Here is a 20,154-nt window from a genome sequence, read left to right as displayed (position 1 = left end):
ATGGTTCTGCAGTGGGAGCGCATCTCCAAAGAATCTAATAAACAATCTATAAACTTTTTGGGGTGCCCTGACACATTTTCGTTGTTGTCTGTGTTATTTGCAGTGCATTTCTGCATTTGCAAGTGTTTTGAGTATTTTCATGCATGACTAATCTATAAATACTATCAAGAAAAAGATATAACAAAAATAAAGTGTTTCATTGTTTGCCTTGTCTAAAAGTATTAACAGTCTAACAGCATTAATAGTCTAACAGTAAAGTAACTGAATGATGAAAATAATTCAGTAAAAGTAATCGTAGTTAAGGTCACAAATGGTACTTTTTAAATACCTGAATGCTTTTAAAATCATTACACAATCACAGGCATCAAATACACATGTGCGCAACGTATGTGAAGAAGAGGAGGGGGGGTTTGCGACATATTTGAAGACCAGGGGGGACGGGTTTGCGCGACATATTTTAAGAGCAGGGGCGAGACGCATGATTATCATTCGTTTACAGGCATCTGGGGAGTCTCTGTGCATATGCAGGAGACTCCCAGAACTTCCGAATGACTTGGCGTACATTTTACGTTATGGATTCTTTTATAAAAAGTTCAAAATAATATATTTTATTGGTAATCTTTTTTAGAACAATGTATTGTGATAAATAAAAGAAAATCAGTTTTTAAATGATTTTTTTAGGGGCTTTTAACCTTTTAATGGATAGAACAGTGCAGAGAATTGACAGGAAATAGTTGAGAATAGAGAAAGAGGAAAGGTCGACAAAGGACCTCAAGCTGGGAATCAAACTCTGGGCACCGTCAGCACGCTTAACCACTAGGCTATTGGCACCGACAGTATATTTGAAGGATTATGTGATACTAACAATGCTCATAATTCTGCTTTAAACTTTCATTAATTGATTTATAAACTGCATTTAACAGCATAACAGTCTTTCAACATTGCAACAACATTTCACAATTTCAAAGTTTTTACTGCAGCGTTTGTGAGCAGAATGAGCTTATAATAAATAAAAAATCTTACTGATTCCAAACAATTGCCTGGTAGTGTACACTAACAAGATTTTGCTAGGACGAGGCGTTCCACAACAATGGAGCCTTGTGTGGCTTGGGGCAGTGCAGATGAAGCTCATCTCTGTTTATATTAGACAAGAATCAGAGTATCCCTGGAATCTGTCCTCCCTGGTCTTAATTCACATGGCTTCAGCCAGTCTTTCGTTTGGTTTGAGCGTGTGTCTGTCCATTATCTGCAGCGGCGTGTGTGTGTGATCAGGTTGGTTCAACTTTGGACTGCGCAGGAGATGACTGAGGCTGCAAGCCGGCATGCTTTGATTGATGGAGCATCCAGTCCTGCTCTTCTGGTCACACATTGGACTTGGCTCAGAAAGGAATGCCCCTCTTTGACTATGATGATGGATTTGCTGGCGCAGGTAGAGCTTTGATGTTGGGCTGCGCTTCCTGTGGCGTCCCTGGGGTCCAGATGACGGTTTTGAATACTGATGTGTTTGTGAAACTGGAGATGTATAATAAAGATAATGAAAAGAGGGAGAGCGGAGGCGGATGCGTGTTGGCAGAAACTCTGGAAGGTGTCTCTTTGTGGTGCACATGAATCTGGTGCAGCAGCTTCTGACCTTTGCAGCCCCTCTGTGCCTAAATACAGGTCTTGAACCGCCTCCTCTCCTTCAAAGCCGTTTCCTATGACTTTTATATAGGCTGAACCTCAGGGAACAGTTTTTCTCTTTTATGTCAGCAAGGTTATGTCGAAGCATCTTTGCTTTGGAATGTTAATGGCCTCCTTTTTTTTTTTTTTTTTGACCGTTCTTTTCCGAGCTAAATTCCCCTCTCCACACGTAGCCCATTTACACGTAACCTTCCACTGTCCTTAGTAATAGATCCCTAAAGAACAAGCTAGGTTAAACGCTTCCTGTGCTCCAGAAACACACACATTTTTCCATTTTACAGGCACTCATAACCAGTTTTTTTTGGGGAAACTGCACAGTGTTTTATTACTATTAATAATAGGATTTTTATCATCTACAAAAATCACATAATTTCAAAATAGACTGGATAAAAAAATGTAAGTAATAAAATTGATCAAATTCATTATGCCAGTGTTGGGTAAGTTACTTTAGAACGTAATAGATTACAAATTACTGACTACTACCGGAAATATACAATCCGAATATGTGTGCGCAGGGTGCATGCCACCATTGGAAATACCGAAGGTGCACGTGCAAAAGACGCGAAATGTGATCCTGCACAATTTAATTTAGCCTGTTTAGGCTGAGTTGGACTGCCGTGATTTTGGTGCCTTAGTGTCGAGTATCATCATTAAATGCTTTCTATTCAAGAGCTTGAACAAGTTGCTGGTTGAGTTCTTCAGAGACTGGACATAGACTGCATTTCACAGCAATATTTTTGTTTTTACACTTGATGAAATGAATGTCTGCATTTCGAATTGAAGAAGCAACCACTCTTGTCAGCAGCCATTTCAGCTCGCATTCTCCAGCTATTTAAAAGTGCTTGCTTATGAAAGTGCAACTGATGTTGCAGTGAAAACCTTATTTAAAAGAAGCATTTTATTCTTCTAAAAACTATATTTGTAACGTAACGCAATTATATTGACTTAAGTAAATGTAATCAAATTACACAAATATTTTTAAAAATGTTGTTCATTACATTAATGCGTTCCCCAAAAATCTAACTAGAATACAGTAATGCGTTACACCCAACTCTGATAATGATGATATTTTTTGATTCCTTTCAGAAGTTTCTTCTCTACAGGTACTGAGAAGCTGTAATTGTTATGGAAATGTTGCTTTTTTTTTAAATCCATATAATCATAAGTTTACTAGAAGTTTCTCTTATCACTGCTCATACATTCCCACAGCAATAAAGAAACCTGGAAATATCATGGAAATGAACTGATCTTCAGTTTAGGCAGGTCATGCATGAGAGAAAAAAAATCACAAGCATGTATAAATACGACAGAGCAAAAATAAAACTCAAATAACTTTATGGTTTTCTATAGAATCCATCAGTATTCATGTACAGAAATTGAACAATCAAACGTAAAATAACATGGGTACTGTCGCTTTTTTAAATAGTGTTTAATATTCTCTTTATCTTTTCAGCTTTAAGTACCCTAATCCTGTGATCTGACTATTGCAGCTACAGACATTATGATATCGATGCTCAAAGGATATATTGTTCAGCCCTAATATATATATATATATATATATATATATATATATATATATATATATATATATATATATATATATATATATATATATATATATATATATATATATATATACATACACATAGTGCTCAGCTTATATGAGTGCACCCCTTACAAATCTCTCATTTAAATTAATGTTTTTTTTATAGGAAGCATTACAATATTATATTTGTGCATATACGTTAGATTAGTATGTACTGAGGCCAAATCTGGAGCTCATCTGAAAAAATAACTTTTGATAATGGTCCAAAATTAGTTTAAAAATATTAAACAAAAAATTTAAAAAGAGCAAAATCCAAGAAAAAGAAATGTGTAAAATTTAGTAGTTTTGTAATTTGGTTGTAATTGTTGGTTAGAACTAAATGTAGTAATTATTGGATGCAGTTTTGAACAGCTGGGTACTGAGAAAACTTGTCTGTAAGCTAGCTATTTCATTGCAGTAATTAAAACAATCAGATCTGCACACAAATGGATATTCTACCCATCAGCCCTTTATATAATAATTCATTAATTCCCCATTAATCATGAGCAAATGTAAAGGGCAAAGAAGAGTCATGTAAACCCAATGTGTGGGAACCTTGTATCTAGCTTCCTGGCTTCTCAGGAAGTTTCTCTGCATTAGGCTCATTGTGGTGCAGAAATGTAGGAAATGGCAGTGGCAATCAAAACTAATTAGTCTACTGATATTGTGTAGGCTGAGACTTTCTCTGTATTCCACATTAGAGAAAGCGAGATTAACTGAGATAAGATGTGCTGTACATTGAGAGCACGCCTGCCTTCACCACACCCCTCACGAGGCATGCAGAAGAACACCAAAATAAATGTGCCACTGCAGTTCTAGCCCTGTTGCTAAGAGTAGGATGCCTTCAATCATCTCTCGGTATGGTGTGGGAATGCAATCAGTGGCATAGCACTACAGTCACCTGAGAAGTACTAAATAAAGTGACAGCCTTTGAACCACCGCTCTTACACGTAGTGCCATGAAGATGCACTTTGTGAGCGTTAAGCAAGGTTGTATTTTTAGATTTGTTTTGCATTTGGACTGTCGATAACACTTAATGTTCTCATGTCACTCTTATCTCTAATTATGCAGACTTTGCTTTGACTGTAAGGCTGTGATCGTAGATAAGTGTTGAGTAACCCTGGTGTTTTATCTGCAGTGTTTTGTCTCTGGCTTCCAATTAGAATAAAAAAACACAAACGGCCTCTTTCTATGCGAATGTAGCTGTCCGATGAATGTCTTTGCCATGCAAAAATAAATATCTCAACCACTGGCATTTTGGCATTTGCATGACGAATTATTACCACACTAGCTTTGTGGGCAAACCCAGTCCTTTATTTAGCCTGCTGTTGACACCATGTGTCTTAGAAAACATCTCCTGGTCTGTCTGAGGAATTTAAGCAATGGCATCCACAAAGAGAGTTAAAGATGTAGTTTTGTTTTTTAAGGCTTTAAAACTTTCATGTGCCCCCAATAAGAGCTTCCGAGCTCGGGTAACACTCATTAAAACCCCCTCCAGGACCCTCTATCTGCTATTTCTCTCTAAACATTACATTGGAGAACTGACTGCTCCAAGACAGACGTGCCCAAGTCAATCCATAATGGTTGATGTGACCTGATTTAAATTGCATTGATGGTTAGAACTAATCCATTATACCTAAGACACTCCTGCTGTTGTTCATACACCGAAGTTGTCGATATCCTTGTGTAGCGAAGGCTGTGCCATTCGCACTGTTTAATTGGCAAATTTGATCGCCAAGAATGAAGACTTTGCAATGCAAAGGCGGGCACATTGTAAATATTCCCTCTTAATCTGTGTTCATCTGGACATTAGTCCTAACCCCCTGCCTACTGTTGTTCTTTATTTGCAGCAATTTGTTGTGAAATCTTAAAAGGTGCTTCAGCAGGCATGTGCCCCCTTAGCTTGGCTGTAAATCCAATAGAATGGCTTCTTGACCTTACTCCAGCAAAGCCTCTCTGGTTGTGTTGCTATTTTGCCAGAGGGATGGGAGAAGCGCTAATTCCAGCCTCATTTCACTCCATTCATTTGCAGCAGAAGCTGCTCTTGCTTTATTTCTGCAGCTAGCATTTAGTGCAAACACCTCGTTTACTATGCGCTCTTTGATTTAGCGGTTACTCATCTCTATGGGGTGTTCTTATGAGTCATTCCAGCACCACCTGACCTCCAAACTGCAAGCCTGCATGACGCAGCCGCTGGTGTTCTGAGTAATTGCGTGCTTTAAGACACGGCCGTCTGAAAACAAACATTTCATTTGCCTGTCCTCGTACAGAGTCGCTCATGGATCAGCGTGCACCCGGGGCCAGGGCGGTACAGGCCTGCCAAATCACTCCATAAAGGCAGCAACAGGTCTCGTATTTGCCTCAGGTCTTTTGGTTTCAAATGTAAGCTTGCCACACCTACAATACATGCCAGGTTCTGAGTGAAGGATGTGATCCTCCCCATTTGAATGTATTTTCTACAGCCAGGAATGATGAATGCACTTACATGACCCTGTGTTTCAGAGGATTACGCTTTAAACATTTTCGTCCTCTCCTGTGAATGTCGAGCATTTCTATCTTTAGGAGACCATTTGTTCTTGGCCTTGACAGCCCTTTTGTCTTTCATTAAAGCTTATGTTTTTAAAGGAAGGGATAACGTTATGTGTCAGCACTATATGTGCATGCCTTTGTGCTTTTGTTTATGACTGTTTGTACTGTTTGAGGTTATGAATGTGCATTTGACAGTTTTTGCCCTTAGTGAAATCTTGGGAGAAATCCATGACTTTGCATGTGTGAATGGCCGCTTCCCGGTTACCAGATGTCAGATGTGAGAAATATTTCTTTCTCTTTGCTTTGGGTGGTAATAAGTCAGTTTTATGATTGGGCTGAGGTGAGCAGTAGAAGCAGATTCATGAACTGATAAGATAAATCGTCAAGTCCATGTGTTTGTAACCGTGCATGATTTGGCTTTGAATATTGATGCCAAAAGGTCTCATAAACCTTTTTCAATAGGTATTGTACTGATGTTCTCTCTGCCTGAAGATGACCAGATACAGATGCATCATTAAATACTGGAAGTAGAACTGACAGTTTCAGCCACTCCCTCTTGAATAAAAAGACCTAACATGTCTGTACTCTCTTTTCCAGGTTTTTCTCACATGCCAAGCAGTTTGTACCCCAGCCCTTACATTCCCTTGGGCCACCTCGAGCACCCACAGCTCAGCCAACATGCACTCTTTGACTCCCAAAAAGGTCTGTATACTTTAAATTACACGTTTAGCCAATATCACTGCTATTCAGTTGTGTGTATGATGATCACAACATTCAGGACTAATGTGTATAAAAAAAGATATCTTTAAGTCTGAATCTCTAAACTGTGAAGAAATATCTAGATTATATTACACTCTAAAACCAAAAGAATACAGAATGTAATGCAGAGAAAACTATGCCTGTTATTGTGCATTCATTACTGTCACTTCCAATTAAGTAGTCTTGCCTGTAATCCAGAATAACAACGATAAAAAAGTACACAAGTCTGTTATGTAGTTCATGGTTTTGAGTTGAATTGAATTTGATAAAAATATTGAGAATGCAAAATATGCTTATTTTTCTTATCATTTACAAAATCCATTTAAAATATGGAATTTATAATCAGTCACACTTTCAGTATTTCATTTTATTCTCATGATTTGATTTTGGGAATTAGTATTACCTGGGAGTTTCTTCATAAAAACACTTAATATATGTAGGTCTTTCTGAATGTTTTAACTCTTGTTGTTTTCTGTAATGCGTTATCAGATGGAAATTAGGCATTAGAACTAAAGTGTGTATGGATGAGTGGTTTAATAGATTACTACCTATTATTCTAAACTGATGCTTAAAGCTTTTTTTAAACAATGTAATTTTGTAATGACTTTGCTGTGGACATCACTGTAAAATATCAACATGTTTAAAAGTTGGAGTGTATTACTTTAGGGAACTTCATTGAAAAGGGCAACTTTTATTTTTGGGAGCATTCACCAATTAGCACTTGAACTTTTGGAAGTTAAATAGTGCATGGTCAGTCTTTTATATGCATTCTGTACTGTAGGGCCTTTGAGCAGCCTTATCTTTTACACCACATGTCTTAAGCTAAGTTGTGCTAACTCTTTATTTTTTGTTCTCATTCTCTCAGAGGGTTTTTACCTGCCGGGTTCAATGCACTCCCAGTCTGCAATGGCCAGGAGCCCAGTGGCTCACATGCCTGGCTCCTTCTCCAGGGAAAGGGAGTCCTTACCTCCTCACAAAAGCTCTAAAGAGTCGAGCAGAGATGTGGGAAAAGAAAAGCCCTGTAAGAGTGACCTAGCCCACTCCCTCCCAAGGAAAGAACGAGAAAAACCAAAAGAGGAGTCACGGCCCCACAGTGTGGTGGACCTCACCCTGGATGTGAAGCCGGAAGATGAGCGCAGGGTAGGCAACTTGGAGAGGCCTGCAAAAACTACAGAACACGCTCGGCCTTTCTTTCACCAGCACTCGCCTGCTGTGAGTAACACAGACACTAAACTCAAACAAACTAACCATAGTTTATTTGGCAACTCCGGGACAAGCAGCGGCACGCCAACCCGACATCCGAGTACAGAACAGGACAGGAGGGACAGGGACGATGAAACCGTCCGACCAGGGGGCCACCTTTCCAACGACAAACAGAAAAGATGCGATTCAGTTGCTACATCAGCTGGCACTCTGCATGTTTCGTATGCCAGTCCCTCTTCCCTGCAGCCCAGCCCATCCCATCTCCCGCCCAGGCTGGTGTCCTCTGGCACCTACCCTCCCCCTCACCACATGCCGCCCAGCATGTACCCACTCTACTCTACAACGAAAGAGCCAGGCAAAGAACACAGAGTGATAGCTCCTACTTATGTGCCTTCTGTCGAGGTTTATGATGAGCGAAAAGGGCCAATTCAAATTGCCTCCCAAGCACGAGATAATAAAAATGACAAGAGCAGGGAAAGGGACTCGCACAGATCAGCCCTGCAGTTGGGAAATGAGAGAACACTTATGGACCATGGTCGATCCTCAGTTAGGAGCGAGTCGCCACCTCACGGAGATGTCAAAAGAGACATTTTACGAGAGGAAGGCTCGATAATTAGGTCAAATGGTTTGGCCATGAAAAAGCCTTTGCATTTGGAAATGTGCACAAATAAATCTGGAAATAGCCCAGATGCCAGGGACTTGACTAACACTACATCAAAACATATGATCAGAACAGGACTCGAGACTGAATCCCGCAGCCAAGAACGGGATAGGGTTCAAAGGTCTGCCCATTCTTTCTCTGGGATGGATCCAAGTTCGCTTCACACAGAGCAGCATTCATTGAAGACCTTGGGTTCTGCTGAGCCCAAATGGAAGCCTTTCGAGATGGGCAATTATGCTACCAGTCACATGGCTGCATTGGCAGCCCAACACAACCACGGAGCCCGAGGTGAGGAAGAGGGCAAGCAAATGTACCTAGATACCACTGGCTTGCACAGACCAGTAGGCAGCAGTGGAAGTCCTGATGGACATGGGGAGGTTTCAGCCATGCAGAGCCTCATCAAGTATAGTGGCAACTTCTCCAGTGAGTCTGGCTCTAGGCACGGATCTGATAGCCGTAGTCCATTTGGAGGTCTAGGCAGTTTAAAACTGGAGGCTGGTTATCCAGGAGTGTCCAGGGTTCAGCACCTTCCACCACAGCAGCCTGGAAAGCAGCTGAAGAAGGAACCTGAGAGACCAGAGAGTGCTAAATCCTTTGGCAGAGACGGAAGCTCTTCTCAGGGGGAAGCAGAGGTTCGTCATCCTCCTGTAGGAATTGCAGTGGCTGTTGCCCGTCAGAGGGACAACAGCAGCAAACCCAGCTCAGCATCAGACAGAGACAGGCCGCTTCTTGGAGGACCCATCAAAGGTGCGTTGCCTCTGAATCAATTGTTCTTAAGGCATAGTTCGCTCAGTAATGAAAAGTGTTCCATTATATGCTCACCTTCACATTTCTTCAAATCTGTATGACTGGATTTTTTCTGTGGAACATGTTTCTTGTCTGTGTAATTAGATATGCACCGATTGCAATTTTCTTGGCTGGTTTCTATTTTTTGGTAAGCGTGACCTGTAGATAGCAGTTTTTCAGATACTGATTTTCTTTATAAGAACTATAATTGATGGCATATACAAACAAAAATATATAAATAATAAATAAATATGCTCTGCAAGTTTAGTTATCTTCCCAGATGAGGGGCGCAACGGCTGCTTTATCTCCACATTCTCCATCAGGACTTGATGTATTGGATGTATCAGCTTGAATCAAGTGTGTGTGGGTGTGAAAAGACATGAGATTAAACAACTCTGCTGGTCATGGCAGAAAATCATGAACAATATAAAATTCATAAAGGTGTAATGTTGTTCTGGAGATTGTTCGTTCTTGTCTTGTCTAGCAGACAAATGGAGTAACTCTTTGTGCTGTTATAAATGGTACATTTCTGGCCTCTGTTGGTACATGTTTTCACACCTTCACATTCTGCGGAACAACACACTGACCCACTGTTATTTTCTGTGGTTACAGCCCATTTATGTGGGCATGCTTTTCAGCAAGGTCGCTCCTTTCATTTCATTTCTTAAACAGCATGAACTTTGCTATTGCTTTGGCCCGCAGTGTTTCCTGTTAGCATAGAGAGTGTGTTAAACCTTTCACTAAGACACGGCATGCCCGCCTGCTTATAAACATAATTTACAGAGCTCTACTAAAGGTGGAAAACAAGCAGTGCATTCTAATATGACTTTAGGTTTGTTGCTTAGCAATCGAATCAGCTTTCGGAAAGGGACAGAAAGAGAGGAGGGGAGAAAGGCATTAATTTATGTCCTCTTCTGTGCAAGGAAATTGCAGTAATAACATTAGTCCCCACACTCTGAGAGAAGGTTTGAATTTACATTTAAAACAAGTGTTAGGGACAGAGGTTTGCTTGACTAATTTGCCCTCTTTTTGATGCAAACGGATAGCATGTCGGACAGGCTTTCGGTAACCTTGGAAACAGACTGAAACCTTTTCCCTGGAGCATGACAGAGATCTGTGTGCACTTTCGTCCCCCTCCTCGTTTTAGAAGAACACAATCTCTTCCCAGCCGCTGTCTGTCAGTACTGAAAGGTTCAATACACTCCTAACTAAATCCCACTCGGATGTTTTCTGCACATTTATCTTTTGCAAGGATGTGTTACTTTGGTATTTTGAACACAAACTTCAAAGTCTCTTTTAGTTTCAGCTCCGATTGTGAAATGCTTCTAGTTTTCTCTGATGGTTCTCCAAATGGCTGCTTCTCTAATACCAGCAATTTGAACTGTATATGACGCCACAGTGGTGTTGAAACATTGATAAGTGATTGATGGGTCTCGGTGGGTTCTTGTAAATGTGATATGTTACCCTGCATAGGTTCTATGTGTTATTTTTCTCTACAGTCTGTCTGTAAGCGCAGATGTGTAAGACACTGTTGATGACTGGTGCTGAGTGTTAGATCTGATAAACACCCTTAGAGTTTGAGCTATTTCTGGAGCGGTGTATTTATAAAGGGAAAACTGTAAAATTTAAGTTTTGCCACTGGCATACACTACTAAGGTTTGACTTTGTTTTTAAGTTTTCTAAGAAATCAAATATTTGGATCAATGAGACTGGCAACGCTAGTGGCCCGTTTCCACTGAGTGGTACAATCCAGTCCGGTATGGTTCGGTACACTTTTATGGCCGTTTCCATTGTCAAAGGGTACCTAAAAGTGAACCGCACTACTTTTTGGTTCAAGAGTACCATTGGTACCTGTTTAGCAGTGGAAACGCAAGCCTGATAAAGGTTACCCGTACTGACCCGTACCGTACTGGCCACTCTGTGGAAACGGGCAATAAGAATTAATCAAATTTAGCAAAAATATCTTCAATTGATGTAATGTCCTAACTATGCAGGCCCGATCCACACAGAGGAAGAGCAAGGAGATGAGAGACAGCGGCACCGTGATGAGCGCCTGCTGTCGGGACGTGTGGAGCGTGAGCAAGAGAAAGTGTTAAGGTAAGACGAGAGTTTGTAACTGCTAGCTTAAAGCACCTACAGTGCATGTTAAAGCGAGATCTCAGAAATGAACTAAGGATGTGTCTGTCTAGCTGCTAATTCAATCCTGTTTTTGGGATTTAAAATGAGCATTAGTTCTGCAGATCTGGAAACTGGAACCTTCCACTGTTTTTTAATGTCTTCTTTTATCACAAGGGATTTCTATGGTTATTTTTTATTTTATTCTTTTCCTCTTCCGCTAGCGTTCTGTGGAAGCTGGTGATATGGGCAGTGAATGGATAGATTTTTCTTCAGTACAGATCAGTGACAGTTTAAATGTGATGATCTTTAAAGAAACTCTCTCTGTTGCCTTAGTTGAAATGGCTTTAAAATGTCTGGATACATTTTAGAAGAAATACTGAATTGTAATAAAATATTACATATACAATATTATATTATAATTGTAATTAATATGTGGAGAATATATATTTTTTTGTAATCAGGAGAAAACAGTATATTTATTAAATGTATGGTTTTATTGAAATAATTCACCTTGTAGTAGGACTAGGCATATCCAGCCAGTGCAAATGACTTGTTTCTTTTGATTTCCCAAACTAGCTAAATGGAGCAACATTTTACTTTCACTGGTCACACTCTCAGTGTGTTTTCTTTAAAGTGAACGAATTTATGGCAACAGTTCTGGGCAAATATGAGCCTATTTTCAAAGTGTGGCTCTCATTTCGAAGAGCATGAAAAAGTCAGTCTTCCCCACTGGGGAAATTGGTGCTTATAAAAGTGACTGGCTCTCTCAACAGGATTCTGCTCCCAGTGTCTGTCCTTAAGTGTACAGCAGAATAAAAGTCACAGACTGGGTAATTTGTATCTCTGTCATGTCTAAATAGCCACCAGTCCTCATGTTGGCCTTGAATAAGCATGAATTTTGCAATGTAGATGCACCTATGACAGATTTTTCAGGTCATGAAATGTTGGCTTTTGAAGGAAAACAAAAGGTGAAAATGTTATTTATTTATTTTTTTTTTGAAGAATTTCCTGGTGACTACGGTGAATATGATTTATGTAATAGGGAAAACACTTTAAAAGCCCCTTTTATTATTTAAAGCCTTTAGCTTCACAGTGGTGCTTTTTCTTTTTCTCAGAAATCAGTTTTTGAAAACTATGCTGAACATTTCAAGGCCAAAAATGAAAACAAAACTGTTATTTTAAACAATTTTTAATTTGGTCTTGTTAGGGATAACTAGACCATCTCTAAAATGCAGATCACAAACTCAGGGCTCTAACAGTTTTACAATGTTGGAAAATATTTAAAAAATGTCAATTAGAAGTGAATGTTTTATTTTATGATTGAAGTTGGCATATAACTAAAGAAACTTTACTGGCTCTGTGCAGAATTTAATGTGCAATTTGAAAACCAATACAGGCTTTAGTCGACCACTAAATGCTGATTTATACTTCTTTTAATGAATTGTAAATCATTTATAGTTCTACGTGTTGTTTGTGTTGCTCTGCAATAACACTTCTGAAATGCTAGCTGGCAGTAGATGTTTATGTTCCTCTGTGTCGAGTTTCTTTCGCGGGTATTTTGTTATTTCTGAATGCTACAAGTAGCTAAATTTCCCATTCAGAGGCGGGAACCAGCGGATGTGCAACAACTTTAATCATAAAGGTGAAAACAAAACAAAAGTTTCCATCTGGAGCTCCTTCGTGGGACTTAACACTTGACGCCCATGCTCGTCATCGGTACTAAGCCGACCAATCAAAGAGCTTGAGCTTATGTGTCATTTTTTGAGAGTTGCGTGTCAGTGTCGGCGTCAGCCACGGTGAGGGCTATGCGACCATGCGAAGGCTGCGCCAGGCCACACGCCTGCGCTTAAAGCACAAATATAAATCAGCCTTAATGCTAATCTCATTCACAGAGAGAATAAAGAGCTGGCGGACTACACTCAGTTGCATCCACCTATGGTATCTGCTAGTGGCCTGAACCCTAACCTGATTGTGACTGGCGGACCTACTCTGGCTGGTGCGAGCCGCTGGCCTGCTGACCCCGCCTCCCACCTGACCTCCCACCCGTGGCTGCCCCGCCCAGGAGCCCCATCCATGTGGCTGTCTGGCTCTCCATATGGTACCAACCTTTTTTTCCTTTTCGTTGTGCCTGTAGTGAAGGTATTATGTCATGTTACAACAAGCAATTACTATGCATTCATTATTATTTTAATGAGTAATAAATGATTATGGGTCATGAACTTTGGAATGCTGCAGAACTGTTTTGTGAATGGGATTTGGATGCTGAATTATTTCCTCGAGGCAGTCTGTTGCCCTGCCAGACGGCCCCAGCGTTTTGTCTAGGCTGAGTGTTTTAGACATTTTTAGAAACAATCAGTCTCACTCCACAACTTCCATCCAAGAATAACAGTGAACAGCACGGTCAGTTCACAGTTCTCTGACGTTCCAGTCTCTGTCTAGACTTTACTTTAAAAACAAAAAATGTCCCCTAAGAAAATAGCTGCAGTTATAGTGCTGTGCCTTTTGGCAGGAATTCAAGAGGTCTGTGCTCCATGCACGGGGGTGAGATTATGGTGGGAATGGTGTTTCTCTCGGGAATTAACTCTTGAGTGTTCTTGAAGCTGCCAGAAAGCAAGTGCAAATGGACCATCAACTACAAGTGCGGTGAATTCAACCATTTCTCGCCCTCTCTTGTCTCCAGGCCTGGGTCCTCCTTCCCTTCATCAGGCGCTTCCTCCAGGATATCCTCCTGCTCTGACAGGCTCAATTCCCCCTCCTTACCAGTTTGCCCGAGATCCACAAACTGGACAGGTGGTGGTTATTCCAACAGAACATCTGCCACACTATGGTACGTCCCACGTATTCTCCACAACATTCATATTTTACTGCATTTCCATTCACGCATGCATAAGATGATGTACATTTATATGAGTGAGAGTGATATCCTTGATATGATTTGATGTGTGAAGCTCAAGTGTTCGTCTTGTTCTTTTAAAAGCTGAGATGTTAGAGCGAGGCCCCCCTCTGTGGTCAGCCATGTACCCACCGGCAGGAAGCTCTCTGCAGCATGCCCATCAGCTACAGCTCCTCTCCCATCAGCAGCTCCTGCGCCAACATGAGCTCTACATGATCCAGCACCAGACCGCACAGGTCATGGAACTGCAGAGGAATGCACAGTTAGTGGTACGAGACTCTTTCTGTCAATGTCATTATAATCGTGACGAGGCACTGTTGTGTTTTCCATTTTGTAGTCCTTAAGCTCAATTTACACCAAATGTTCAGCATGGAAAGAAGACGTAAATTCAAGTGAAGTCTTTACATTGAGATTACAAAAAAATTAAATGGTTTTTATGTGTAAAATATTATTAATGTCATTGATTTCGGTAATTTGCTAGAACTGTAACTTTTATAGCGGTGTTGAAATAAAACTTGTTCTTTGCTGCAGGAGAGATTAAATGCAAGTCAACCAAGGACCGATTTGGAGGAAAAACCAGACAAGAGAGGAGCTGAAGTCCACAAATCCAGTCTCTCCTGCATTCCTACTACAACCCTGCACTCACGCAAGCCTCCGCCACGTTCCCCGACCCCCTCGACTTCATATAGCAAAGCTCTGACGCCGCTGCCTGTTCCCCCGCTGCCTTCTCCTGTCACTGCACTGAAGTCTGAAGAAAGACCCAAAGTGGAGAAGTCCCTCCCTCAGCAGCCATACTCTCATCCGTCGTCTCCTGTTCCTCATTCAGTCAGCCCTGCTTCAGCATCCCCCTCTCCAACCTCCCCAATCCGGACCAAAGAGGAATCTGTGGAGGTATCTGAGAAAGAACCTCTCAGTCTACAGAAGCAGCCCTCTCCACCCTTCCCATCCATATACCGTGGTAAGTGGGAAGATCAGCTTTACCAAATGAAATGCCCCAGATTAATTTGTCACAATCACCTCAACTCTAAATTTGCATTGTCAGATGAAGTAATTCTTGTTTATGTGCATGTTGCACTAAACTGTATGAGAGGAACACTAATAAAAAATGGAAGGAAAGCTGTTTAATAATGCACGGCCATTAATCACCATAGAGCTGATTTTTTGGAAACGTGTTTGGGAGGGGACTGAGTATCCACACAGGACGGCAGTCAAAGGCGGTGTGCTATTCTTCGTGTCAGAATGTGCAGGGTAGTGCAGTCTTAATGAGTAGTCTGCAAATATCGCCACATATGGGATTACCAGCTGCCACTTCACTGGAATAGAGACTTCTTATGACAGCAGCCCTTTTGTACCCTCATCCCCTGGTGGTTTCCCTTTAAAAATGTTCAATGCTCAGAATAAATAGATTTTCTGCTCACAGTGCATTCTGAATGTATGAGCAGGCACGAGCTTGTTGGTCTGTGTGTATATAAGGGCTTTTGGGATGCTTACGCTGAGGCCATTTGGTTCATGAAAGTTTCATAAAGCCCCTGTGCCATAGAACATGTGGGGTTATTAATCACTTTGTCACTCCATTGCAGGAATCCAAAGCCCCTGTAGTCTTTGCCTAAGCACTCCAAGTCCCTCAAACAGCTCTCTCTTCTGTTTCTTTGGCAGAAATTCCTCCCGGCTACCCATACCAATCGATAACTGCACCTTTCGGCAGCCATTACCCCTACCTTCTCCAGCCGGCCGCTGCCGCAGATGCCGATGGTCTGGCACCAGATGTGCCATTGCCAGCTGAGACCTCCGAGCACTTGGCGACAGCCGTAGATGTCAAACCCCAGCACTTGTGTTCTCCAGTACTAGTGGAGCCACTTCAGACATCCAGAGAGCCGGAGCCCATGGAGGAGGGGGGCAGCATTGTTTTCAAAAAAGAGCCAAACCTGGAAGACCGTAAAGACGACAGCATAAGGCTTGCACCCGTCATCACCCAAGAATCTAGCACCCCAACAGAACCCGAAGCCCATCCCAGAGCCATAGCCACACCATCGCCAGAGGATCTCCCCGAGCAGGAACATGGGGAGGGCATCAAAATCAAACGAACCAGCCTCTACGAGACATCTAGACTCAATGTTGAAAGAAGTGCCAGCACAGAAACCTCAGATGCCTCGACTGGACTGGTGGACTACAAATCCTCTTCAAGTTACTCTGACACACACCTTGTGGTTTGTGACGGCCAGCCAACAAAACAGCCCTTAGATCTCTCTGATAGCCTGAACCCAGCAGAGCTCAGAGATGCTGTCCCTGACTCTTCTACGCACCTGGAGTCCAAACTTGACAATCTTTTCCTGCCTAACAGCGGCCCTCCTCACCTTCCGCCCTCTTCCGCAGCAGTGGCCATCCTGCCAGAAGACCCCATGGCAGGCATGTTCGCTCTGGTCACGGCCAGCGAGCTTCCGCAGGCCGGAGCAATGTCCATCCTGACAGATGCCTGTAGCTCCAGGTCTGAACTCTGCACAGACGTCAGTCCCCTGGAGTCCACTGCTCTGGAAGGCATGGCTCTGCTCAGCCAGATGGCAGAGCTGGAGATGCAAAGACAACCCAGAGATGACACGCAGGGTGAGTCTCATTTTTAGAAAAAGGAAGTAAAATCTGAAGCATGCAGGGCTTGATCTAGTGTGCTCCAGCAGTTCCCAGGAAAAGCGGAGTGATTGGGAGGGGGGAGATTTGCTAACTGATGTGTGTGTGCTTGTAAAGTAAAATACATTGAAACAAGCTGAGGAATTAGTGCATATCTCCAGTGTTTGTCGGCATGATGAACAGTTATGCGTGTTACAGAGTATAGAGTAAATGCAGTTGTTTAAAGAATAGATAAATAAATTCAACTGCCTGGTCTGTTGGATGTATCTGGATGTCAAATCCATTAATGCACTCTGACACAAGAGACACCCATGTGCTGATGTATTGGAGAATGCAGGGTTGCCCTGTGCTCCCTAGAGGTAATTAATGTTGCTATCGATCGTGTGTTTGTGTGTGCAGCTGTAATATTCTGTGGACTGGAGAGTCTGCTGGAAGCTGGCAGGCAGGTCCTCCTGGAGGCCATCGAGTGTCAACCTCAGGTTATCATCCGCCTCCCCCGAGAGCTCAACCCTAATAAGAAATACAGCTGGAGACAGAAGAAAGATGAACCTGTATGTTTGCCTTTTTATGATTCATTTTCTTCTCCCTTTTGTAGACCCCTGCTCAAGATGTCTGTTTTTTGCTTTGAATTAGCCATTTTGGCTAATTCAGAATCACAATGTAGTTTTAAAATGCAAACAGTTTTTTGTAAACAGTTTTGAAATGTGAAATGAGTTTATTTAAAGCAATTTCTAGACATTCCAACAGCATTAAATATATATTTTAATAGTTTAAAAGTAGTGATCAGTGCTTCCCACACATAGACTTTACTAGTCGTCAGTTGCCCAATTAAATGGTTGCACACTAAAGCTAAGCAGGGCTGTGCCTGGTCAGTACCTGGATGGGAGACCACATGGGAAAGCTAAGTTGCTGCCGGAAGTGGTGTTAGCGGGGGCAGCAGGGGGTGCTCAACCTGCAGTCTGTGTGGGTCCTAACGCCCCAATGTATTGGTGGGAACTCTATACTGCTCAGTGAGCGCCGTCTTTCGGATGAGACATTAAACCTAGGTCCTGACTCTTTGTAGTGGTTAAAAATCCCAGGTTGTCTATCGAAACCGCTTTAACCCCGGCATCCTGGCCAAATTTGCTCTGTCTAATTTGCAGTCTGCCTCTGTCTATCATGACCTCCTAAGCATCCCCATATCATAATTGGCTTCATCACTCTGTCTCCTCTCAACTTATCAGCTGGTGTGTGGTGTGCAGTCTGGCACAGTATGGCTGCCGTTACGTTATCCAGGTGGATGCTGCACACTGGTGCTGGATGAGGAGATTTGCCCCCAAAATGTGTGTAAAGTGCTTTGAGTGTCCAGAAAAGCACTATATAGATGTAAGGAATTATTACTTGGGCGGGCCTCCCAGGTATATTAACGGCCACCCATGTATATTTAATGTATATTACCCATGTGACACTTTTTTTTTTTTAACTATTATTAACATCCTTTTATATTTTTTTGTATCTGCCCAATGTAACTAAACATCCGCGATCGATTAACTAGCGGAAAATCTTCTCTCGTTTACTCGTTTAGTTGTGTGTGTGCGCAAGACCTATCAACACTCCCATAGACAGTCTCGCATGCTCTGCAGACCCACAAATAAGCATCTTTTTGGGACTTAAAAAATCTGTCCGGCACAGGTTTCTAAAGTCCAGAATTCAACTTTTACTTTCACTTTCTAAAGCTTGTGTGCTTTTTTGCATTACTTTTTACCTTATGCCTACTTTCACTGGGCTTCACAGCTGACTGCATGCTCAGTTGCGAGGGAAATAATTCAATAATTCATTCTTTAATCTAAACGACTCAGAAAACGTTACTATATACTCTGAGAGGACGAAATGACTGGTCTAAACTGGCTGCAAAATATATGTACACCATTAGTAACGGTTAATCAACACATTTGCCTTCTACAATCTATACAGTTTAATCTTGTAATTATGATATTTTTTAGAGATATTGTCTGTTTTTATTTCTTTTTCTGTCATTTTATTTCTCATTTGCTGATTATTTTATTAACTTGATGATGTTAACATAATCCATAGGCTATTTTATATATATATATATATATATATATATATATATATATATATATATATATATATATATATATATATATATATATATATATATATATATATATATATATAAAATGCTTTGGCATTCAAGTTTGCTTCGAACTTTAAAGAGAGAGAAGCAGATTTTACCTGTCAGTGGGTGCACATGGCTCCTGAATAGCATAAAAGAAATTGTGGATGTCTTATTTATTTAATTTATTAAATAATTTATTTACTTTAACCCGTTAAAAAGAAAGAGTGTACAACAGTGTTACATAATAAATCAAATTATTGTTAAAAATAAAATTAGGTTTTGTTTGTTGCATATAGTTAACTATTTATGTGATGTGGGTAAATAATGCGTCTCAATCAATCTACCACCGCAAGTATATTTCAAACCTGTGGGAAGCACCGAGAGATATTTAAACGACACTTTATGGGTTTGTAGTTAGTGATATTTGAGTTTTTGTTTTAACCGTTTACAGCAATGTTAGCATTTAAGCAATGTTTAGAAATCCCAGTGGCATTCTGGTTTTTGTTCTGCTTTGTTTATAATTAGTGGCATTTGGTGTTTTTACTTGAAAGCAGTGTTTGAAAGTTCCAGTGGTGTTTGTTTTTCCCCGTTTTAACTGTTTACAGCTGGTCTGTTTGAAGTTTTTACCTCAAAAGAAGTTTCTACGAATTAAAATTTACATTTCTCTTTTGGAAATGATAGCAGTGCTTTTTTATTCTCCCCTTGGAGTATATTTACAGTGAGTGGCATTTGAGGTTTTATAGATCTAAATCAGTTTCCATAAATTCCTGTGGCCCATTTTAACAGTGTTTACTGCTAGTCATGTTTGACGTGTTTACATTTAAAGCCGTTTCCACCAATTCCATCTGTGCTTGATTTCCTCACATTTTGTGTTTATAGCTAGCTAGTGACGTTTGTTTAAGCATTTAAAGCATTTCTACAAGTTGCAGTGGCATTTGAATTTATTTACATTTTAAGCAGTGTTTGACCTCGTGCAAAGGAAATATGTCGTACACCAAGCTTTTTGCTTATACTATCTTAGATTTCCAGCCTCTTAACGCTTGGGTACCTGGCGGTGGCTGCTCCAGGATTTTTTTTGTTGCGGACACTATTTGGGGGGTACAACAGTAGAGAGGAGAGCTGAAAAGCAAATTAAAATGAGAGAAAGTAATGAAAGTGTCATCAACATAATATGCAAATTCAGCTTTTTCTTGCAAAAA

At 41.0% G+C, this 20,154-nt stretch overlaps 1 protein-coding gene across 4 annotated transcripts in view; it reads left to right on the top strand.

Annotated features, from left to right (window-relative positions):
* tnrc18 (trinucleotide repeat containing 18) overlaps nucleotides 1-20,154 on the top strand; it is an 81,128-nt gene that overhangs the window by 27,294 nt on the left and 33,680 nt on the right. For all 4 annotated transcript variants that reach the window (XM_056453975.1, XM_056453977.1, XM_056453976.1 and 1 more), the window contains exons 4-12: nucleotides 6,392-6,496; nucleotides 7,419-9,164; nucleotides 11,198-11,300; nucleotides 13,214-13,419; nucleotides 14,002-14,148; nucleotides 14,299-14,483; nucleotides 14,746-15,172; nucleotides 15,871-16,815; nucleotides 17,236-17,387. In XM_056453975.1, the coding sequence (XP_056309950.1) occupies nucleotides 6,392-6,496; nucleotides 7,419-9,164; nucleotides 11,198-11,300; nucleotides 13,214-13,419; nucleotides 14,002-14,148; nucleotides 14,299-14,483; nucleotides 14,746-15,172; nucleotides 15,871-16,815; nucleotides 17,236-17,387 (4,016 nt within the window). The remainder of the gene's footprint in view (nucleotides 1-6,391; nucleotides 6,497-7,418; nucleotides 9,165-11,197; nucleotides 11,301-13,213; nucleotides 13,420-14,001; nucleotides 14,149-14,298; nucleotides 14,484-14,745; nucleotides 15,173-15,870; nucleotides 16,816-17,235; nucleotides 17,388-20,154) is intronic.

Source organism: Danio aesculapii, chromosome 3 (genome assembly GCF_903798145.1).
Source record: "Danio aesculapii chromosome 3, fDanAes4.1, whole genome shotgun sequence".
Lineage (NCBI taxonomy): Eukaryota > Metazoa > Chordata > Actinopteri > Cypriniformes > Danionidae > Danio > Danio aesculapii.
This window is presented reverse-complemented; position numbering and strand designations above follow the sequence as displayed.